General features: G+C 35.4%; 1 protein-coding gene across 2 annotated transcripts in view; it reads left to right on the forward strand.

Annotated features, from left to right (window-relative positions):
- Window positions 1-25306, forward strand: part of FMN2 (formin 2) — a 152969-nt gene that overhangs the window by 99949 nt on the left and 27714 nt on the right. For both annotated transcript variants that reach the window (XM_036379618.2, XM_036379620.2), the window contains 2 exons: window positions 3211-3303; window positions 18936-18987. In XM_036379618.2, coding sequence (XP_036235511.2) covers window positions 3211-3303; window positions 18936-18987 — 145 coding nt within the window. The remainder of the gene's footprint in view (window positions 1-3210; window positions 3304-18935; window positions 18988-25306) is intronic.

Genomic DNA, 25306 nt, shown 5'->3' on the forward strand with positions numbered 1-25306 from the left:
ACCAGATGTAAACTAAAGCCAGGCTTTCAGTCAATCTGTGAGTCATATTTTACTGTCCTTAATACTCCAAACAAGGAGCTGTCTATGGAAGCCCTTGAAGACTCAGCAGTTCTTAGTGTAAGTCATTACAATTCCAAAAAAAATAAATAGAAGAAAATTAAGAGCTCTTTCTGTATTTGTGGCTGGGTTCATCAGAGTGTGTCTTTTGATGAGGCCAGCATTGTTTCCTTTAGATAAAGTCTAAACTTTCTTTTAAAGTCACAGGTTGCAGTTGTAGGGAATCCAGAAAGCACTGAGGAAGTTGAGAAAGGCGTGATAAAGTTGTTCTGTAGTTTTCGGACAAGTAGGACACAGCCACATCTCCTATGGCAGCCTGAGTACTCAGAACCTTAGAAAATTAGGGACATAATTTCAAAGCTTCCATAAAAACTTTAATACAAACAGTCTAGCAAGTCTCAATTAAAGGCGTGCTCTCAAATATCTTAAACTATCTTGAAAATCCACCTGACTTCTAGAAGACTTCTTTAGATAAGTATGCAGTTTCTGAATTAGTTAACAAAAACAGCTTAAGGGATCTGTTAATTACTCATCCAGCATAATTCATTAGTCTGCTTGCTTTTTTTATTTTTTTATGGGTTGGGTTTTTATGTTCAGTATGAGGTTTTTGTTTGTTTGCTTTTATTTTTCATTATATTTTTATATTTTGGGGGTTTGAAAAGAAAACTCCCGTTGCCCATCTTTATACTTGCCAAAGAAAATGCAGTAAGCCTGAGGAGCAGCTGGCCATCTAGTCACCCAGTTTGTTCAAATAGAAATCTTTTATATTTAGAAGAGATTTGTGCTTCCAGGGGCTAAAATTAGGTATCCAACAGAACCAGCTGGAAAATATGCATTAGACAGATAGTATGAATGTTGAAAACTTTTTTTTTCTCCTTTTCAGAAAGGTAAAGTAACTATTTCAGATAATGAGACTGAGTGCATTTTGCATCACATACCACAATCACTTACTGAAAATGTTAGTGTGAAGCACAGAGTGTTTTGTCACTTTCCTTTTCCATATAGATGTCTCTTAAGTGATATTGGCTGTTGTGAAACTTTATATGTTTTTACTAAATTGACCTGAAATAAAAATAAAACAAAAATATAGGATGAGCAAGCTAACACAATAGCTTGAAAAAATGCAATTAATTGTATTTTAACACAGAAATAGAGAATGAGATGAATTCTTGAGATACTGATACAGCTGAAATTACAATTTGTTTAAATCTCTAAACTGGTTTTGAGCACAGAATCTCACATCAATTTCCAGGTGAGAAGCATTTGAGACACATATGTATGTATGGGCAAAAAAGCTAACAGTTTGAATTGCCCACAAGAATCCATTCTGATTGCTTCTGTGAAAAATGGCATACAGTTCTCTGCAGCGTATGATCTTGAGAGGAGATGAAATTAAATGTACTATCAGTCCTTGCCATCGTTTATGTATTGCTTATAGGTTAAAATTGATTTAGAGAGCTGGAGAAAAGGTGCCTCTGCCCTTGCCGACTTCTGTTTAGGATTTGAGATCTTTGGAAGGTCTCAAGTGCATAATTTGAGACAAGAGGATACTGAAACCTTCACCTTGCTTTAAAGTAACAAAAAGTATCTCTATTCCTGTTTGGGTAATTCAGTCTTGTGACATCAGTTTCTACCTAGTGCTTGGCTTTTGTGACTGCCTATATGAGTCTCTTTTGTGGTGCCTTGAATACTTTTCAATTCCTTCAGTATAAGAAAATTTAAAATCTGCTGGAAGCAAATGGAGTTTTAAAGATTTGCTAACTTTGCCTAAGTTTTTCAATTGTATATATATCTGCTAAAATGAGAGAATAACTAAACGTGAGAATAGGGAACATAAAACCAGGTTTTGAGTCAGTTAAGAATAATCAGACAAGCTTTTGCTTTAGACAAAACTTTGTTGCAAAGTCATCACAGCAGATGCCCTTTGCCAATCTATTCCTTTAATATTTGGATGTTTAGCTGAGCAGCTTCATGGAGATAAATGTGTTTGAGTTTGAAGCTGAGGATAAAAAATATTACATTTAGAAGGCTGTTTGTATTCTCACATACTTTTTTTTTCCCCCATGTTTTTTTCTCCATGTTGCTTAGAAGTTATTAAATACCTTCTGACACAAGCATTTACTCAGTATCTTACTTCTTCGTTTGGGAAGAAATACTGGGAACTGGTATTTTGTACTGCTTTCATCAAGATCAACACTCTGAATTCTTCAGTTACAATGAGGAATAGCAATGGCTCATATGAATAGTGGGGCTTTATATTCTAGTGACAAATTACAGAAAGCAAGGAAATGCATGTTTCGGAATGTATGCACTTAAACTGGAAATTCTGAGACAGAATCAAGGAGGATTCATTTCTGTTGAATGATAGGAGCTTGTCACAGCCTAAAAAGATTTCCCTTATGGTGGAAATTGGAGCTCAACATTCATCTGAAATTAAAGTCTTGGGTCTTCTCTTAACCCAAATTAAATTAGCTCGGAAGTGTGAAGGTAACACCTTACCCACAAATAATCGTTGTGTCAGGGCTTCTTTAGGCTCCAGACTCTCTGTCTTCGTTTTTAGTCCAATGAGAAGCAAGCTGTTCTTGTTCAAGTTCTCTCAGAGACTTTGAGCCATGAGTGCTCTTACAATCTTTCACTCTAGTCCTTTTCTCTTTTACTTTTGAAAAATGTGGAACTCTTCACCACATCTGCGTTTTTATCAAGTATCAAGGCCTCATCTGGCTTAACTCCCTAAATTAAGGTCATTGCTACTATTTGGTGCAGGTTTTGCATCTGCACCTTATTTAATTCAGGCACTATTACCTGGGGGCAGGTATATCAATACAGCCTGGAATCTGAGTTTTTAATTTTGTTCCCATACAATTCTGCCCTTTAACTTTGTCTTTCTCCCTCAAAACCATTGGATACTTTTGTTAATTTTTTGCTACCGCTTATTTAAACTCACACACTGGCCACAAATTATCTGCATATAAAAATATTTTACTGGGAACATGACTTTTCGTGACTCTATTATCATAATGTTTGTACTTGCAGTGTGTTTGAGGCACATATTCCAGTGGTTTCCCTGGATATGAATTAAAGTGTCTTTTCTTATAGTATGCAGATCCATGCTATGATGTGTCATCCTAAACTAATCTGTGACTCCAATTTCAGCATGTGAGACAGAAGCAGCAAAAGTTTATCAGCTATCACTAGAAGAGCACCTACAGCCCTTCAAAGACAACATGGAGCAATTCATTAGTCAAGGTAAATAATGAAACATCACTTAACCTTTTCATGACATTTCAAAGGAAAGTTATGGGAACAATGTTTATACATTGTGGGAAAGGGACTGTTTATTTTGGCATCATAGAAAGACATGGATTAGTTTGATCAGATGCCACACAGTTCTAAAAGATTTGCAAAGTTGTTCTCTTGTACTATAGGTGACTCACTCTCCAATGCTATTGGCTTGAGTGTGTGATCTTCTAAGTTCAACATTCCAGTAGAAAACAAATTTACAGCCTTTGTTCCCTGAAAAATTATTGAAGCTGGATTTGTTTCATTAACTTAATTCCAATGAGATAATTCTTTTGTATGTGCCAAAAACATGGAATAAGCATAACAAAAGTAGTTAAAGGTTTTTCAGATATACTGCAAACCCATATGAAATATTTGGATGTGATTAATGAATAACACTGCAATAAAAAATATATTAAAAATATCCAGGATCAACTGGCATCCTGCATATTAGGAGAAAAACACTTTTAAAATGAATAGACTATGGTTTACTAGACTTTTCTTTGATGAGATTATAGGAAATATGGATAACTTTGGGTTTTCACTAATGCATGTCAGAGCATCTCTTGAAATTCTACTCTGCATCAACCAATTTGCTTTTTAGTAGAAGTCAGAATTCAATGCATCAGGGTTAAAATACCCTGATGAGTATACCAACATAATTTTAACATTTTTCTGTGCATTTTTCTGCGCATTTTTCTGCTTTGATACTTGCTTTTATAATCAAAGACCTGTTGTCTCCTGAACAGGCATTAGGTGAGAATTCTGATTCTAGTGCTGATTTATCAACTCATTAACCTACAGCTACCATATCTAGAAATGTTTATTAACTGAATGTGATTTGTATTTGAGAGGCCTGTCAGATATGCTTGTATATCTTCCTGGTTAGAGTATCCAAGATGACTATCTGTCCAAATGTTATAAGTGGAATACCTATGGAATCACAGAATGGTTTGGGTTGGAGGGGACTGAACCAGGCTACACATGTGCTGATCCATGCTACAGGACTCTCAATTACGGGGAGTAAATTGAGCACACCCAATATTTTTAATCATCAAATATGAACTGATGTTTTCTAAGACAAGTCTGGCAAACAGGGTGTTGTCTCCAGCACTAGTAGGCATGAACCAATTTCAAGCTGAATTCTGTTTATGAATATATGGCATACAAATATTTCAGTAGTGGTACGATTGAACATGTAGCAAGTGTTTTGCTTTAGGTTCATATTATAGTTTTTATGTATAGATAGGGGACTTTCAAATCACAAGTTTATCTGCAAGATATCACTGTTGGCATACTGTAAATCATGTCATTTAACCTTATTAACAGAGTAGGAAATCAAACATGGGGATTGTCCCTGGAAGTGTTCAAGGCCAGGTTATGGAGCTCTGAGCAACCTTGTCTAGTGAAAGGTGTCCCTGACTATGGCAGGGGGTTGGAACTAGATGATCTTTCAGGTCCCTTCCAACCCAAACCATTCTATGATTATATGATTCTGTTTCAGCAGAAGTAAAATTTGTTAAAATTGTGTTTTTCCTTTTAGAAACCATATTTTTTAAAGTATCTAACTTTATACTTATGCTTATTTTATGATTTCTGGCTATACTTTCCTGAATATAATTTTATATATGCTGTATAATGATCTGGTTTTGCAAAGATATGCAATTTCCTTTGTGATTATGTGTCTATACTTCAGGAGAGAGAGGAAAAAGAAAAGAAAAAGGTATATCCATCACATCCATTAGGAGGTCTGCTGTGTTCCCATATTAATAATGTATATTGTTGTGTGGTTAACAAAAGGAGAAACCCATAATGTCAGTAAAAATATCACTATCTCATGTTGATGAAAATAATTGGAAATGTATATTGTGAACACAGTAAAGTGTGACTAAACAATTTCTACATTTTTTTTAAATAGTAGGGCCTATTATGCAGAATTCTGTCCTAATGTAAGAAAGACAAAGGCTAACATATAGCAAGAAAGAATCCCTGGTTAAGTTCCAAAAATAAAGTAATTTAAATACCTTTCATTATGAAATCCTTTGTTTTTACTTCATGGGATTGAATTCCGACTTGAAAGAGGCCATGTTTAAAGCAGGATTTCTCTTTCCTGTTCAGTGTTTGACAAGCTTTTGATCTAGATATTTTTTCTAGGGGCTTTTGTTGTTTGTGTAGACATAATCGATGAGTCTTTTCAGCTAGACTGCACACGTGATCATTTAGAAAAACAGAGGGACAATTCTTGGCACCTTTTGGGGATTTTTGTTTATATAACATATGCTCTGGGCAAAGAAAAATCAAGCTTTAGGTTTTTATCTTTTCAAGTTCCAGTTTCTCTAAAGTCAGAAAAAGTTTTAACTTATAATTCAGATGAAAAGCATTTTTCATAAGGTTGAATTATTTGGCATGTTTATATGATGCCTTTTCAGAGTAGATAACTTGTGTGCATAATGGGACCCAAAAGTTCAAAGGAGCTAGTTACTTACAGCATATTCACTTATATGTGTTGCAAGCAGCTAAAATGGAAAATGGTTTTCCCACACTTGGATACCAAATTAAATATCCTTGGCAAGGGGTTAGAAAGGCAATGCTTTATAAGAATAGTAACTGCCACACACAGCTAGATAACTTTGAGTTATTTTACTGCAACTAGTCTAGCTGATTGTTGCTAATTATCTATTAATTGAAAAGTAGTTTTTTAATGTTAACACTTTTATTAGATTCATCAGAGACAAAACAAGGTTTTATATCTCTAGCTTGATTGTAAAGATAGTTTCATTTGAAAGCTAAAGAAGGGAAAGAGGCAAGAATGCGTTCAGAATAATGAATTTTTTAGATTAAAGTTGTAGTGGTACACGTGATGAAGGCTGTTCAGTATTTACCTTGCTATCCAAGTCAGTAGGGTAAACAGCCAGCATGTGCATTAAAGTGTGCAAATTAGTGACAGGATGCCAGTCCTTTCTTGAGGGACTTCATGATCATTCTTATAGTGATCAATATACTTAGCAGGAAGTTAAATTACCTGTGCTTTTCTTTCTACATTGGCTTAGTGGATATTGGCAAGCATGATTTATCCCATGCACTGGATTTTTGAGGGTCTGTGTGCTTCAAAACCTCCAAAAAAATTCTCTCTGTTCATCCAGGTTGTTTTCTTCCATGTTTTCTCCTCCTTGTTTTCTTTTAATGTTCTCTTTTTGAGTGCACATGCTGCAATCTTCAAATGTATGATATGGTTGTCCTGTTCTTATGAATGTCAATTTTTTTTCTGAACTTCACCATAGCCATACAATTTAAAAAGGGAAAAATAAAAAAAAAAAAAGTGGAAAATCTGCTTCAACAAAGGATATTGAAGATAAGTAGTCAGAAAATACAAAACTTTTCAAAATAATTTTTTTCTTATTTAGTTTTTTATTGCTATTTACCTAAGCATTTCCAATATGTAATATATAACTGTGAAATTTAGTAAAATTTGTCCTTTCCAATGAAAATTTATTCATACCAAACAGTAGGAATTTAAAATTTGTATGTTCCCAATATAGCATATATAGTCACATTTTCTGTCTTTGAGTTATTCCTCACAAGTTGTCACAATTTGAATGAGAGAGATTGAAAGCAAAGCACTGGTTTGGAACCTTGTCTCCATTGTTCCATATGCACCTGTGGATAGATAGGGGTGCAAGTACATGAGCGATCACATCTACCAGCTTGGAAAGTTTCAGAAATCACTTCTTTTTCTGGTGAAAATGAGTCTGACATGAGACAGTGGGGAAATGCTGAGGGTACTAATTATCACAAGGTTTGTAGAGGAATTTCTTTAGCAGTTAGTAATCCTTTAGCCTTGTCCCCACTGGACAGGTTAGACAGCTCAAACTGAAAGAATTGTGTGTGCATGAACCACAAATGATTCGTAGTCCTCAGATTTTAACTGTGGTTAAGTTTGCAGTGAAAAGCAGTCTCTGGGTGTCTGCTGTTGAGGTGCTGTCTTGGCTGTGCATTCTTGTCAGCTTGATAAAGCAGGAGACTCACAGCAGGAGGTAGCAGCCATCACTCCCTCAGAATAGCAAGTCTTTTTTGGGAAGTGGGAAGATTCGGTATGTTGAAATCACAGCTTTTCCACTGAGATTCTATAAATTGTGAAAATGTTGCAGACTTTAAATCTGAACAAATCATCCTACATAATATTAAGAAGCCAAGCCAATATAATTCATTTTAGACTTTAGAAAAAAACATTATGCTGTGGGAGAAGTACAAGCATTGTTTGCAGAAGTAAAAACAAAATTTTCTGATGTTTGGCTAGTTCATTTAAAAGCAATAAGAATTATTCCAGTGTGATTTTAAGTTTTGGACTACAGGGTAGCCATTCAGTCTTTGGTTCCTTCTAGTCTAAATTTGCAAAACTGCAGGTTCTGCTATTGTAAATGAATACAAGCACCAGGTTTTGTTCTGCTGGACCCAAGAATATAGACTCTTCTCCAAACATTAATTCTAGTCACATCCTGGTGATCTTACAGAATAAAGATGCTAAAATTGTCCTGTTGGTTGAACTGTCTGTAACTACCTCCTTCTTTTGCCTGGAAGAGCTTTCAGGAACCCAGTTTCCCAACTGTTACTAAAGGCATGTATAAATCACAGTGAGTTCTATTTATCGCTGTAGCTGCAACCAGATAGTTGGTCATGACTTGTTCTCTTAGGTCAAGTACCAAAAGGCTATGCACCATCAAATGATGGATTGTGAATGAGACTAAAGCATCAGACTGAATTTTGGATGTCTGGGTTAAGTTCCTGGCTCCAGAAATACTGTAGATGATTGCAAAATGAGTGCTGCTATGGTAATCTGAATTCTGGCCTTTTCTAACCCAGAATGATTGATTTTGCAGGTTTCATTTTCTTTAAATATTGTTTTTATAATTTGATAAATATAAGGGAGAACATAGCAGTAGTTCATAATTTTTCTAAAAATGATTTGAGGAAAATATGACTGAAGCATGATTAGGAAGATATATGAATAAATATGTTTTTGTTTTTCTTTAAAAAATTGCACAGAACATTAAGAGGTTGGATATTAGTAATTTATGTGGAGACACTCACTTTAAATATTATTGTGATTACCAAAATATTCTCATTAGTAATATCTAAAAAATACTTTTTTTCCTTTGAGAATAAAATGTTGGAGGAATATGAAGGGCAAGCAACATAAACTCATTAGAACTAAGATGCAGGAATTCAACTTAAGCAGTTTAATTTCATAAATGTTTGCATTTTTCTGTTAATATTCTTTTTGTTGAATTATTGAAGGAGCTTTTAAAACTTGCTCTTTTTGTCCTGAAAGTATTCTTGTAATCTCACACTGACATCTTAATGCTGATAAATAGTTTAACCGTCAGCATGATATAAACTTGTTCCTACTTCAGATGTCAGCACCTCCATTGGTGTGCATTTTTACATAATGATCCTAATTCAGATTGTGTTGTATTTGCAACACTAGACAGGCTTCACTGAATTAGCCTTTCCTTGCTTCAAAGTCCATGAAAGACCAAACTTTTAGACTGGGGTTGTCAGCTGTTTTATTCCTTTGGCACAGGATCTCATATAATCATTTTTGTAGGCATCACAGTGGTTTCAGACAGCACAGATGTGGTAGAGTTAAAAAAGGTATTTTGTCATCACATGAGAACAGATCAATATATGAGTATCAGAATAGCATGGTACAAGTCATCCAATGCAAAAGACTATGAAAAAAATGCCTTCTGAAAAAAAATTGCCTAAGACTTTTTGGATAGTTGGAGAAGGCTGAAAACTCACATTTTAAATCTCTTCTCCAGTAAAAATGTAATCAAATAAAATTTTTTCATTACATAGTTCCTGGGATGGAGAATGAAAAATAAGAGGATATTAAAGCTTAAGAGCACTTAGGTCCTTCATGAGCCCTAATCACAATGGCATATGTTCTTCAGCACTGTGAAGTCCAGGCTCACAGATGAACAATTCTCTTGCTGGATCTTTACTGTACCTGAGGACATATATTTAGTCATAGGTATGCTGTCTAACTTCACATCTGTTTCCTGCCTAGTCCTGAATGAGACTTTTAAGCAGCATAGGACTTAATATCAGTAGCAGGGAACATCGTGTGAGGAGGTAAAAGCTGCACACAAAATACAATGTATTTTACTTGTGTGAATGTGACATGACAACATTACAGTGAGTAGCTGCTAAAAAATACATAACTAAGTATGATGGAGTGATTTTCTGGGGTTTTTTTGGTTGTTGTTATGTTTCAGAGTTTTTTAAAATGTTGTATTTGGGTCCCAATTTTCTCTCCCTTAATTCAGCTGACAGGAGATGTCATCCTTCTAAGGCTGACAAATTATAGAATGGTTTGGATTGGAGGGACTTGAAAAATTATCTAGTTCCAACCCCCTACCATGAATAGGGATATCTTCCACTAGACCAGGTTGCGCAGAGCCCCATTCAACCCGGCCCTGTACACTTCCAGGGATGGAACATCCACAAACTCTAGGGGCAACCTGTTCCAATGTCTCACTGCCCTCACAGTGAAGAATTTATTCATTGTTTCTAATGTAAATGTACCTTCTTTCAGTCTGAATCCATTTCCCCTTGTGCTATTGCTAAATGTCCCTGTAAAAGTTCCTAACCAACTCTCTTGTAAGCCCCCTTTAAGTACTGTATGGCGGTCCTAAAGCCTTGTTTTCTCTTGTCTTCATAGGAGAGGAGTTCCAGCCTTTTTATCACTTTCTGTGTTCTTGCTCCAAAAGGTTGCTGCTTAGGTTGGGGACCCCAGAGCTGGACATAGCACCCCAAGTGGGGTCTCCCGAGAGCAGAATAGAGGGAGAGAATCACCTCCCTTCACCTGCTGGCCACACTGCTTTTGATGCAGCCTACAACATGGTTGGCTTTTGGGGCTGTGAGCATGCATTGCCCAGTCATGGTGAGCTTCTCATCGAGCAGCACCCCCAGGTCTTACTCCTCTTGTCTGTTCTCAAACCGTTCTCTGCCTAACCTGTGTTTGTACTTAGGATTGATGTGACTAAGGTGCAGGACCTTGCACTTGGCCTTGTTGAACTTTGTGAGGTTTACACAGGCCCACCTCTCAAGCCTGTCGTGGTCTCTCTGGATGGTATCCCTTCCTAACACCACAAAGCTTTTGTGGTCTTGACTGCACCACACAACATGGTGTCTTTGGCAAACTTGGCGAGTGTGCCCTCAATCCCGCTGTCCATGTCTCTGACAAGGCTGTTAAAAAGTGCTGTTAAAAGTCCCAAAACCAATCTCTGAGTCATTCCACTTGTCACTGCTTTCTACTTGGACATTGAGCTGTTAACCACAAGTCTCTGAGTGTGAACATCAGCAAGTTTTTTGTCCACCTAGTGTCCCATGTGTCAAGCCCCTGTCTCTTCAGTTTAGAGACAATGATGCCATGTGGGATAGTGTCAAATGCTTTGTATGATTCCAGGCAGATGACATCAGTACTCTTCCCTTACCCACCAGCACTGGAACCCCATCGTAGAAAGCCACCGAATTTGTCAGGCAGTCTTTGCACTTTTATGAAGCTATACTGGCTGTCACCAATAACTTTCTAATTTTCCATTTGCCTTAGCAGAGTTTTCAGGATAATCTGCTCCATGACCTTGCCTCTCACTGACTTGAGACTGACTGGGCTGTAGTTCCCCAGAGCTTGCTTATTTCCCTTTTTAAAATGGAGGGTTGTGTTTCCACTTTTCCAGTCACTGGAAACTTCACTGGACAGCCACAATTTCTCAAATATGATGGATAGTGGCTTAGCCATTTCTTCTGGCATGGATGAATCTCATCAGGTCCCATGAGCTTGTGTACCTTCAGGTTCGTTAGTCTCAAACCCAGTCTTCTCCTTCGTTCTCTCAGTCCTTGCCTTTGCTTTCTGCAACTTTGGCAATGTGGTTGGACCACTTGCTGATGAATACTGAACCAAAAGTAAAGCTCCTTTTATAGACTATTAAGTTTAATTTTTTTTTTAACTTTTAAGGAAGTTCAAGTTTCTGCCCTTGCATACTCAATGAAGTTTTAAGTTGTCCTTCTATAAATCTTGCTCACAATCTATGGAGCTAGCATATAATTTGTATTCCTGTTGTGCGAGGGTATAACATCATAAGGAAGTATATTAGGCTCAAATCAATATAAATATTTATGTATTTATCTGATCATAGGTTTAAAAAGTAATAATAATACCATTAGAAAAATATTCAGCATCTTGGATGCTCTATCCCAAGTTATATTCATGAAATTGGGGTCTGAGTGTTTAAATTTAAATGTTCTATTTAACAGTTCTCTTATCTGTATGCATAAAAATCTCACAAAATGGGGGAGGGGAAATAGGTATTCTTCATGCTTACAACCTTTTATGAATTTGTCATAGGAAGTATGGAAGGATGTAAGACTCTTGATAAGATTTCCAGAAGAAATCCTGCTTTATACTCTTGTAAAGCTTTCTTAGACTGAATTTACCTGATAATCAGCCATCCAAATGTACTTAGATCTGTTTTTGGTGTAAATAGAAAGTCTCAAAACTATAGTAACACAGCTCTAATGAGTCATTGAAAAGGCTTTGTATCTGTTGAAAAAAAAAAAAAACTGGCTCCACTTGAAAGTTACTGGAAAGCACATTCATAGCTAATTATAAACAAATACTAGTTAACACTTTAAATAAAAAGAGAGGAAAAAAGAAAAAAGATTTAGGACATAGACAAACAGATGAAAGGATTCTTGTTGCCTTCCATCTGAGATTACTCAGATGCATTCCTGTATTCAATTACCTGAGAAGATGTGATATTCCCTTAAGAGAGATCGGGAGATCAGAAGGGATGGCAGTTTCGTGCATCTCCTTACTCATAGCTCTTTATAGCTCTTTGAAACTGGTTCAGCAGAAATAGCTTAAATTGCAGCAGGGATTGGGGCCAGACGGTGACTACAGACAGTAATCACTGGGTCAAGATCATACCACAAACCAACAACAAAAACTTCTGGTGGAACAAAAGCTCTGTCAGGGTGTTTGAAGGCAGTTTGAGTAGACTTGCAAGGTCTACTTGGAATACTTTCTGAATAGGCACCAAAAGGTCAGCTTGTTGTGTGATTATGCTTATCTAGTACATTTATACATGGAGGGCATTGATAATTCTTATTAGTTGCTAGCTTTGAGTCTATTTTTCTCATCAAATCCCTTGCATACTTCAGATTCAATTCTCAGCTTGAGTCTTATGCTATTTTTTTTCACAAAGCCACTAAGCACAAGCCCCTGTTGTTATTTAAAAATTAATGATTGTCTAACTTTTCAGTCTTCCCCAAAACCCACTTCCTTTTTGATAGTGACCATCCAAAATGGCTTAATTCTTCCTAGTGCTACTCATGCCCAACCACACTAAATAAAACATGCGAAGAGAACAAAACCAACAAAGTCCAAAAATTGAGTCAAAACAAATTAAAGTCTAAAAGGGAGTAGGGGTAGAGGGGGAGGGGAAGAAAGAAACTTTTCTCAAGAACTTTCTATTGATTCTGGTGTATTTGCTATTCTGCTTTGGTGTTTGAAGGTTTTTCAAAACAAAGTCTTGAATAGTATGCTAGCTGCCAAAAAAAAAGTGTTATTTTGGTGTTTCCTGAGGGTGTTTAAAAGTATATGTACTACCAAGGAGAATAAGGGAATTTTCTCAGAAGCACTGACAGAGCTCTTGTAAACTTGGACCTTAGACCCTGATAATGACAGAGTAACTGCATGCTCTTGCTTGTGCTGGTAGTTCACCCAGAATTTTCTCTATATCCATTTTCCTTCTGTCTTAGTCACATGCTTGAGATACCTACAAAAGGTATCCTCATGGCCTCTGTCAGGCACCTCAGGTCCTCAGGCCTTAATGAAGCTGGGTCAGAAGTGACAGGTGAACTACCTGAAGTTCCATACACTTTTTAAGAAAAAAGATAATTTTCCCTCAATTTTGTTCTTAGTTTAGTTTTGTTGGGACTTTTTGGAAATTGTGCCTCTGCCAATGGTATATTATATATTTGGTATATTTTCAAAGCCTCAGCTACTGTTCACCCATCACCAGTGTGGAAGAAGATATATCCTCTTTAATGATCCTGGTAAATCTCCAACAAGGGTTTGTACAAATATTAGTGATTGTTTTCTCTTTTATTTGTTTGGATTTTTTTCAGTAAAAAGGATTTCTATAAATTTTCCTGCTTTTTAATAATATGTATATAACATTGGAGCGCAATAATCCTAGTCTAAAACAGTTGTATGTCTTGGGTTTCCAGTAAGTTGTAAGTCAAATATTTCTTTTTAGATTTTTTTAATCCTGTGAAAGAGATGATATAGTGAAATATCATACTTTCAAACAAGGAAATCACAACAGCTAATAATAGAGACAACAGATGTTATTTTGCAATATCTGTCCACAGAAAAAAATGGTCTGTATGTATAGAAAATAGATATATTCATGTTATTAGCTTTTTTAAAAGTCAGATTTAGTTCACAAGATAGAGTGGTTAAATTTGGAGGAGACTAGCAGAGAAAGTTTTTTGGACTGAAAATGAGAGGATACTTGGCAGTTGTCCTCATCCACAGTGTGGCTTGATTTCTGCAGAGAACTTAGCATAACGTCCACAATGATCCACTGAGGTTAGAGGGAACAATTTTGTGGTCAATCAATGGTTTATAGCCTTGCCTTTGAGCCCCTTTTAATTTAATTTAATCTTCTAGGCTTCTTGAAAACAAAATACTATTTACAGAAAAACGAATTTTACAATTCTTCTGAAGACCAGCATTTTCTAAAATGCCTCTGTCTATTTCTCACATTCAGTTTGGTGAGATACATCCCATTTTCATAAATGCATAGGTCACTTTAGTATAGTTATTCATATATGTGCCTTTGTAGATGTCTATATGGAACATTTGCAGGACTCTAATCAAAAAAAGAATGGGAAGAGCAAACACACAAACAATGACATGTATCATTCTGGAATGTGGGTATGTACTGATAAGGACAGAAGATTTGAGAATTCAGTTAATTAGACTTCATTTGTGAGATCTGGTTTGAAAGCTCATTTTGAACTGCATGAAATCAAGTTTTATGCCCCAATTATAAAACGCCAAGCAGTAAATTTAAGCAAATTAAAAAAAAAAAGTGATAGAATAGAAATTAGGACATCTGATGTGAGTAATTTTTGAAGAGATACATATGTCCTGTAGTTAAAAGAATTTATATAAGAGCCTTGGATATAGTACAGTCCTCACACTTGGTAAGCAATGACGTAGGGAGGAAGGAATGTACTTGAATTTTGACCAAATATATAAAGTGTTTAGGAAGTATAGAGCTCGCTCTAAAAGGAGACCAACTTTAAATAATCTGAAGGTATCTTAATGGAAAAAGCAGGCAAACAGTGGAATGTCATCCAACAAGAAGGCATTAAAGATGCTTTCAAACTAAAAAGGGAAAATATAACTAAATCAGTGGATGTTGTAAACCGTTGATAAGGTCGCTTCATCTGTTAGAGGTCACTTTGACTCTAAATTGCTGTGAGTTTTGAGATGGCCATGTTTTTCAATGTGACCTAAGGTCATTTTTCAACTATAAAATTTGGAGTAGATTTTTCAGAATATATATGCCTTCAGGATTATCAAAGCTGCATGAAAAGTCCTACAATATATACAGTGTGTGAAGGCCAACATATAAATCTGCTACTTTTGCTTACCAATGTATTACACAAAATAGAGGGATTAGTATTTCCTGGTATTATATAGTCTTTAATAGATTTGGAACAGTTTATTTGGATGTACTTCAGCAATTAGTGTAAAGAATCAAGTTCTTAGCTGGGAGTGTTAGAAAAGATGATGAGCCAATAAAATATTTGGGAAGAAAACTAACCCAAAAGCAGAAATTCCTACGTCTATCAGAAAACTTGCAAGCAGTCACTGCTATATTAGCTGATGGATTGGAAAACTATATTAAAGCAGATATGGACACTGCATGACTACAAGATTTCTTTAATGTTTTTCAAAGAAAATCAAATAATATTTTTGAAATAATCTTATTTCTTGAAGATAGAGAGTAATTATAGAAGCAGAAGAGAGTGCTCAGGTACAGTCAGCTGCCATGGTATCCCAGGAGTTATCTAATTTTTCTGTGTTGGCTGTTGATGATCACTATGTTGTGATCACTGTGGACTGGGTATAGCAACTAATTTATTTTTTTTTCATGTCACCTGTTATAGGTGTTGTCTTTGTAACAGAGAAGTGCACTTTTCTCTCCTGAATGTTCCTCCAAAGTGGGCAACTTTTAGCTGGTATTTGGCACTTAAAGGATATGTGCCAAGAGTGAAGAAGCCAAACCAGTGCCTTTCATGCCCTCTTTTTATACCTGTGATGAACTGCTTTGGAGGAGGAAGTGATAATATAGATGCATGATATTGAGTGAAATGATGAAGTATAATGCATTCTGGGACAATTCAACTGGATCCATCCTAACTAAATTTTTCCTGCCCCTAGTCAAAGAGGAAAACATAATTTGAAGTAGTTTACCAATGGGGTGATTATTACTGAGCAAAGTACATATAACCACTAATATCAGGTGATAATATTCCCTATGTACAGGTTATAACAATCTCCAGCTGCTTCAACATCTAATAGTTATTCCATTGTAGCCAGGTATCCAGGATAGTAAAAATTCTGTTGTTTTGATGACAGGAGGTTTTCTTCCCTTGCCAATTAGATTTCACTGCATATCTTCAGCAAGCCATTTTCCACAGCTCTTGGATGTTTACTGTGTCTAGTGCAAAAGCAGTCATCTGATTATTTTCTTTGGACAGGGACAGATCTGAGTGCATATACCATATTTTCTCTTTCACTGGTGCCACCTGTTGACTTGTGGAAGAAGAATTGTTTTCATAGTATCTTTAACTTTTTCTTTCTAGAAAAATGGTAATACAAAAGCATTTCAAATTAGATTTTCACCTGTGTAATATCTTTTTGGTAAAATGAGGAAGGATTAAAAGTATTATTGCATTTGGAACAAATGACAAGGAAATTCTTCAGAGAAAATTCTTTATTACATGGATCTCTGCCATTCAAGGTTTCTACAGTTTCTTTTCATTGTGTAATACCAATTCTCTATTAATTTGTCGAAAGTATAGATACCAGAAATAACTTGGTTTTGTTTTGCTTTGTTTTGTTTTTCTTCTTCTCTGGACCACAATAGCTTTCTTTTTTTTAATTGAAAGGAAACTTGTGCTCAAATGGGGATATTCTAACATGCTTTGATAAGCTTAGGATAATATGGTTACACTCTTTTGAGAAATAAATTGTGGAATTTTTGCTCCATTAATGGTGGGTAAACAATTGTTTGTAAATCTGTGCAGAATATTTGAAATAAAGAAGAAGGTACCTAAAACAAGGCAAATCTAATGATATTCCATCCCATCAATCTTGGAAATTATAAAAATATTTATATCCTAAAAATACAACATATGCAACAGTGTACAAGACTGTTGTAGGATGGAATGTGGTAGCCTCTATTTCTAAGCATTAAGTGAAACAAGTCCAAATTGCGTTTTTCAGTAATAGAATTATTTAAGAGTTGCATCCACAGATACTTAGTGATTGTGTTAATGCAGAATGAGGTATTTGATTTCGTTTCATCCAGAGAGTTTGTGCAGTTTCTCTTTTGAACTATATGTTTTTACTGGTCATACTTTGATTTTCAGGATTAAAGTATGGAAAAAAAGAAAAGTATTAATGAAATTCTGTAAAAGCTGCCACATTTCACCTGGTTTCTTATCCAAAGCAATGCAAGGCTTTCAAGAAAAACTGTTAAGTCAGCCCAAATTCACTCAGCTCTGGGCTCAGCTTCACTCAGAAGGATTGTGAGCCCTCACAAACCTTCTGAAGAATCTGGGCCAAGATTCAGTTTGGTATTGAAACCTGTAATGATTCAGGATTCAGGCGCTCTCCAATTTCCTTGAGAACATTTACCCATCTCTCCCTCAGGTTTTCTGTGGTTTGCTGGGATTTTTTTTTCACTTTCAGGATAACAATGGTGGAGCCCAAGTCTTCAAGTAATGATTACCAAATACAATGTTTCCCGCTGCAAATATCTGGGCACTAGTCAGCGGTGCTACTGCTCAGAAGACTACATTGCTACTAATAAAAAGCATTTGCAGCACTAGACAAAGCTCTGATCATTGTTGTGACTGGGGAAAGTATAAGGCAATTCCACTTGTATTTCCTTGCTACAGATTTCAGATGCCTATTTGAGTGTATGTTTGTAAATTACTGTTGATTGAAACATTTTAACTGAAAAACAGTGATTATCTTTGTATCTTAATTATGCCATTGCTTTGCTTTTTTTCAACAAATTTGAAATTTTTCAAAGACAGTGATGCAGAAAAATAATTTTAATGAGTTAATATTGTAGAGCTATGTCTGGAAAGTGGAATAAAAAATAGCTGAAAGTTTTCTTCTTTTTTAGATTTCTATATGAATGTTATAGCACTGACATTTGTTACCAGGACAGCTCAGAGCCTTTTCATGTTTCAAAACTTTCTGACTCTTGGGAATACTATAATTCTCCTTGCAAGTTAACAGTCCAGAAGTCTAGCAGACTGAACAAAGAATCAAGTACCAAATTAAAAGAGCATTCTGTTTAAGCATGCAGACTTTAAATGAGATTTAAGTTGTATTACCCGAATGACTGCATAAGTGTAAATTTCACCTAAGCTCATGCTCAGAGCAGATGGACAATTGCTTTGCACATTGCTGATGCCTAAGTTAACATGCACGTTCTTGTAGATTTTTTATTAATTGTTCTTTCAGTCATCTAAATTAAATGAAATGTGGGCAAAAAATATGAGAGAACATGTGGCAAATAGAGAATATTTTCACCATTATGTGGGAAAGACAGTTTCTTACTGTATTATTAATAAAATTAAAATATTAATTATATATAAAATGATACAAGTAAAATATTAATTTCCTTCACATGATCACCAAATGCTAATATCCTTCATATAAAACTAATCATGTTTTCAATAAAGGCCTGCTACAGCTCTAGTACTTCACTAATGGATGTGTGTGCAGGGAGAGGGAAGAGTTTTCATTTGTAATTTCCACACAACTTGTACAAAAGCTGTAAGACTGAATCCTTCCTGGTCTTTGCTCAGCTTTTCCTCCTCTTGGTAGACAAGTTCCCATATTATTTGAGTTTTTGGAATAATTATTTAAGATCTGGTTTTAAGTCAATTTCATTTTTTGATTGTTGTTTAGAATACTGGGAAATTTTTTTTTTCCCCTTTTCAAGGCTTTGAGTTTTGGATTGGTTTCTTTTTGCAGTGGTGGTTTTGGATTCCTTTTTAATAGGGTTATCAAAATTTGTGTGGTTTTGTTTTTGTGGTTGTTTGTTGAATGGGGGGGTTGATTGGTTGTTTTTTTTTCTCGGAATTGATCTACATGAGTATATCCTCAGGTGTTTCTATATATTTTACATATGACATATGTAAAATTAAAATTATCCTGAAACATCTATATCTTTCACCTTGTTCCTAATTATTTGATTCTATTTTTACAGCCAAAATAGACCAAGAAAATGAAGAGAAGTCACTGACAGAAGCACATAAAAGGTAAGAAAGAGTAATGTCATAAGACCTTTCTTTGTAAAATATGGGGGTTTTAGCAGTTGATGTATTGGTAGCCAGTATTTCTGTGGTTTTGAGTGGTATAGAAATGCACTCAGAAAGAAAAGTGATATTTAGTTATTGTCAATTTTAATTTGAAAATGAAGAAAGATTGAAACAATGTAAATGAATATTGTACATTACTCCTATCTTTCAGAAAATGCATTAACCTTATGTAAAAATAAATTCAGAGTATACCATTTGGACTGAGAAAACACTGTTCATACTACACCAGTATCATGGTGATTTGAGAGGTATTTCACATTCCCCAAACAAGTATTATTAGGTACTATTTCTTGTACTTATAAAATATCCATTTTATTAAAAAAAAACAAACCTTTTTTTAATAAACAAATTAAATGTAAAATTAAATGTGACTTCCTTTGTAGAATTGCTAATAAATCTTCAAATACATTTTTTGTGGCAGAAAGCAAAATACCTCATTAAATTTCATTCTGTGCAGTTGAGACAGTTTTCAAAACTGGGAACCTCACTCCATTGCACAACATGTGGTTTGTTCTGATTTTTTTGGAGACTCCTCTAGCAGCAGTGTTTAAATGGGAAAGATTTTTATCAGTCCCAGCAAGAGATCAAAATATGGTGCACAGCATTTATAACCCAAATTTAGGGAAACACGCAGTCTGTATTTGTTTTTCTTACACTGAAAATAGCATTTTCTTTTTGTACTAGCTACAGCTATCACTTAATAACTACTAATGCATATATCCACTCTATATTCGCAGAATTATGAAGTCTCTCAATAGGATTACTCTAAAAGATATCACTATAAAAGTTTCTAGTTTTTACTAGGTTTGTCAGCCATTCTATGGCTTCAACACCCAAATTTGCTCCCTGCAGTAATGCCACAGGGTGGTTGATGTCTTTCCTGGTACATTTTTTCTCTATTTCCTTGGGCCGTGTACCTTGGGATAGCACCTGAAAAAGAAGCCAAGAGGAGTGAGTGCCACAAGAACCTCCCTTCTTACTTGTGAGGAGATGGTAGGTCCTTGAGTGGCACATCAGGGTTGTGGAAAGGGAGTATAAGAGAAGCACAGACAGCCGCTTTGAACTGGTCTGTGTTGCTTTAAGTTTCATTACAGAATATTCTGAGTTGGAAGGGACTTGCAGGGATCATCAAGTCCAACTCCTAAATGAATGGCCCATAGAGGGATCAAACCCACAACCTTGGTGCTGTTAGCACAGTGCTCTAACAAGCTGAGATAATATTAGAGTATTATTGCTTTGGCTTAGTATCATGCCTCTTGCTCAAGTATATGAAAGGCATTCCTGACATTTCTTAGGTTTGTTTAGCTGCTCGGTTACATAATTCTTATCTTTAAAATTTTCCTCCACAATAAAACTTTGAGAGAAGTTGGCACTGTTAGGAGATTGTTGTGATGCCTAATTGCTCTTTTAAGGAAAACATTTGTCCTGTCAAAAGTGGATTTGAATACAAATCCAAAGGTGACAGAAATCTAATGACAGTGGAATCTTCAATCTGTTCAGAAATCTTGTGACTTATCACTATCTTTTGGTATCTAATTCACTTTCCCTTCTAATCTTTTTCCCTGACAAGACTGGAACCATCATATCAAAAACTTTCTACTGGTTTTTCTAGCCTGATGGGGGAAGAAAGCAAGCTGCTCTGGTGATTCTTGTTCAGCTTGGTCTGCTTCTGACTTTAGTCCCTAATTCTTTCTTCTCCCAGCTCCTTTTACACAGTTTGTCAAAGAACAAAATTCTGCTTCATTGCTCCTCCTTTCCATGAATATCTAGCAAGGATATTTTCTTTCTTTCTTCCACCTTCCCACTGAAATTCTTGATCAGATTAGTGCTTTTTGTTAGAACACTGAAGACAACTTCATATACAGTCTTAGTATTATGTGTGACTATTTCAATAAGATTTTTAATTTAGCTTGAAAATAAAATGCTTGGGATCCTTTTTGTCAGGAGTAGATTGAAAAGATGATAGGAGCTTAAGAAGCTAAATAAAAGATTAGTTGCATTTGACTAATCATAGGTAGACAGCAGTGCATTGGATGACGAGACAAGCAAGTAGTGCAAGGAAAAGTGATGGATTAGATGGAGCAAAGTTAATGTGATTAATGTGCTTGGATTTTCCTTGTTGAAGTGGATGACTTCAGTCTATGTATAAGTTCAGGTCTACTGCATGGGAGCATTTCTTTAGTTTTCATTAAAAACTATGATTTTTTCTTAGTAGTAGTATTTTCTTTGTTAGTTTTTCTCCATTAAAATACAAAAATCCAAAAGAAAAGATCTCGTAGCAATAACAAAAACTGCTTCTGAAATGAATAATGATTTGGGGAAAATGCAGCAATGTGTATTTTAAAAAATCTCAGTTGTGCAATAGATGAGCTGAAATGGAAAGTTAATCTTACACAGAAAATGAAGACAAAGAAAATGGAATGTCTGCTCCAGGGACTCCATACAGTGTATAGCTGTTCATTTGTCACAAGTGAGAAAATGTTTAATCAGTTTTGAAATGATGTATTCTCTCTTTATTTATCGTGTTTAGTGACTTTAAGAGTGTCAGTATGTAAAGTGTTTATCCTAGGAATGGATTTCTGGCACATGGATAAAAATGAAAAGTGAAATGTTTAGCTCACAATAGGCATATGTTCCAAGATCTCTCTGAGTAAGTATCCTGAGATGAGAAGAAAGCACACAGGTCTATGTTTATCTAGCTTACGCAGGCAGACAAGGAAGGCTCCAGCCTGGTATTAACACTGAAGTGACATGGAATGTCTTCACCAAACCCCAAACAATTACATCATTCCCTTAACAATATTGATAAAGTGCAATAAGAAAGAACCTGGCACTTTCCAATTAGATCCTCATTGCTAAATGCTTGAGAAACTGTGAAATACTTGTCAAGTTAAAGCAAAAAATCACTCATTTGGGGGGAGGTGAAAGAAGTAAAACAGAAAGGAGAGAGGAGGGGAAAGAGATCCCTCTGTATTTTAGGAATCCTCTATTCGGTGCCCCTTTATTCAAGACTTGTATTATAGATATGCTCTCTGTTTTGTGTATTTTCATTTACTTAGTGTTAAATATTTTTCGTCTTTTCAGATGTGATTTTACTTAAGCAGCAAAAAAAAAAAAAAAATCTGAAGTCTTGTTGTTTCCAGGTATGCTTAATACAATTTCAGAATGAGATGGACTTTTATCATAGTATGCACAACAAGTAGGAACCAAGATTGCAACAAAATTATTATCCAAATAATATGTCAAGTGATACCTCATTTGCCGGGCTAGGATGAAAGGCAGTAGCAACAGCAGAAATACCATTTTGCAGACTTATAATCAGAAATTAGTTACTCCTCTTCCTGCACTTAATTTCTGAAGAGCCAATAGCCGAACAACCTGACTGAAGTTACTGGAAACAGCATTCAGTGAAGTTGAAGGTCATAATTCTCTGCCTTGCTACCTCACCAACTGTATAGCTCTAGAGGAGTAGCATGGAACTTTATTACTTTTTCTTATAATACCTCACCTAAGTTCTCATCTCCTTAGAAGGCTTCCAGATTCATGTCTTTTTAAAAAGCAAATAAATCCAGACTTGTAACACTGATCTCTCTTCCACTGAAATAGTTAAAATGATCTTTTCCTTCCCCTTTATCTGCAAACATTTTTCTCTTCTTGGAATAACAACTTGGTTTCAAAAATTTAATTAAGGTTTTGTTTGTTTTTTTTTATATCCAAGACACAGTCAAATGATTTTCAATTTTTCCTGTCATCCCTTAGTGTAACAAAGCATTCAATTCTAAATTCAGTTCAGCAGCACTGGAAGTTTAGTTATTCATATTTCATATAATTAACTAATATTTCACTGCTGTAAGAGACAATGTATGCAAGAAATGTTAAAGAATACTAAAAGTTTTTGGGTTTTTTTTTTAGTATTTCAGATAGTATAACCCTGCTTGAAGTGCTAAGTCACTAAGTCAACAGTCCCACACACTGGTGGTTTAAAATCATTCACCTGTTTTTCCTGTTGATGCCCAACAAGACCTGGAAAGACAGAAATTCTATTTGCTATCCTGGCTTTCTGTACATCACTGATTAAAAAAAAAAAATCCTAGAATTTAATTTTTTCTTTAGTAAATCTCAGTGCATTATGAGAATATGTGCTTGTTTTATAAAAAGTCAAACAGAGGACTTTTTGCCTTTTGACGTAAATATCAAGTGGGGAATTTAGGATGTGTGTGGCTTGGTATAAAATGCTCATCTCTTCATGTCTGGATATTTTTATTTGGTTTATTTTATAATTTGCTTCCATTACTTGCACATTCCAGTGATTTTTGGGCTTTTAAGTGCTTTCTGAGTGCAGCCTCCCAGGCACCTCTTCTGTTTTCAGGACTTTTAATAATCCAGTTAGAAATGTGTTGTTGCTTTCTTTTGCTGTAGCAACAAAATGACATTAATTTGAAGAGAAATGTTTACCTTTAAATTGCCTGCGAAAAACCCCCAGTATTCTTGACACAACACTCTTTGCAGACTTCCACTGACATCACTGAACATGAGAACTTGGGGAGGAACAAAGGTTTACACCTGCTTATGAGCTGACAAGTTGATGACATTTAGAGAAATAGCAGACAGTATGGTACAATGGCACTGCTGAAAAGCAACACCTCAAAGTGTAGCACCTAAGTCTGGTAATCCTTTAAAACATTAAATGTTCCTCCCACCTTGCTGCCCTCCACACAATGTTTTGGATTGTTTCCAAAAGTGAACTATAAAGTTAAAGAGAAAATTGAGTTAATGATAGAAATAAACTGGTGAAAAGCTTAGAATGGAAGAGGTATGTAGTTAAAAAAAAAAAAAAAAAACCAAAACCAAAAAAAAACCCAGAAGGAAACTTTTAACTGAAAGGCAAGAATATGCTATTGGACTTCGTCTTTCACTACTCTTTGGCCATTCATCTATTGTTGGTTGCTTCACTGTTATGTCTGTTTCTCACTGTGTGGCTCCCAGCATGTAGCTGGAATCACTAAGGGTAATACATTTCAGACCCTAGGTATACATTAGTTGGATCAGCAAAAAGTAAATACTTGCTGAGCAGAGGAAATGTGTATAGAAGAAGCTTACAGACTGTTAAACAGTTTGGATCATTCTAGTTTAGTATCCTGTCTCTGACAAAATATCAGGACTGTTGATATGCAGTAATGGAAACTTAGCCAGCAGTTTAGTTATGTCAGAAAGTCTCTTCTAAAATATGGATAATTGGTCTTATCCTGGAAGATGAAGTCCTTGTCCTTTTCTGAAAATATTTGCCAAGTGACACAAGTCCTTAACCATTTAGATGATTGATTTTTGCCTGTAAGAATGCTATCTTTTCTTTTAAAGATTTTGGCCTACTGGCTTTGAAAAATAATTTTATTTTATTGGTTTGAAATTAGTTGGCATTTAATGGAATTCAGTGCTAGTATGAACAAAAGTTAATGCAACTCCTTACAGACTGGGGTACAATTCAGAGATCTAATATTCTGCAATGTAAACTGATTTTTATGCAACTTATTGTAAAGTTCATGTAGAGGGTTTATTCTTAGATCTTAGAGTAAAAGGTAAAGGATGTTAGTTTAAGGTGCAACTGTAGTTACACAGCTAAATAGCATTGATGACAATACAGCTAACACCCTGATAACAATATAGTTAAAATAACTTGGATCTGATCAACCCAAAACTAATGCCATGGCATCAGACTGAGGATTAAAAAAAGAGAAAAGAATAGAAGAACCATGTAGCTAGTAAAATTAGTGGGAAAATAATACATGAATTAAAGTCTTTCAATGTGTCACATTTTGTTTGGCTTCCAGTTTATGTTCAGCAGGTGGTTTCACTGAATAGCCCTCAAAAATTCAAGATATTCCTCTTGAGCAGTTGCAGCTGAAGTAAAACGCTTGTGTGCGTGTGTGTATGAATGATTAGCTCCAGTGCCTCTCCCTTGTGCATCAGCTTCTGATTATGTTCAGCAGGACTTTTCTTTCATCGGGTTGTCTACCTGAGCTGTTTGGTTGGTTTCCTAAGACCTTCATAGTCAGTGTTTGCATTTGCAAGGTCTGTGACTTAAATGTGGATAACGTGTCTCTTTTACTCTCTTATGCTGATATGCCACTGGAGTTGTTCCTTTCTTCCTTGCTGTGTGTTACAAACTTTAAGTATTACAATATTATGTTGTTGTTATGTACATGCAAATAGAAAAGCAGAACGTCGGGGGTGGGATTTAATTAGGTCACAACTGCTGTGT

The sequence above is a fragment of the Molothrus ater genome, chromosome 3 (assembly GCF_012460135.2).
Source record: "Molothrus ater isolate BHLD 08-10-18 breed brown headed cowbird chromosome 3, BPBGC_Mater_1.1, whole genome shotgun sequence".
NCBI lineage: Eukaryota > Metazoa > Chordata > Aves > Passeriformes > Icteridae > Molothrus > Molothrus ater.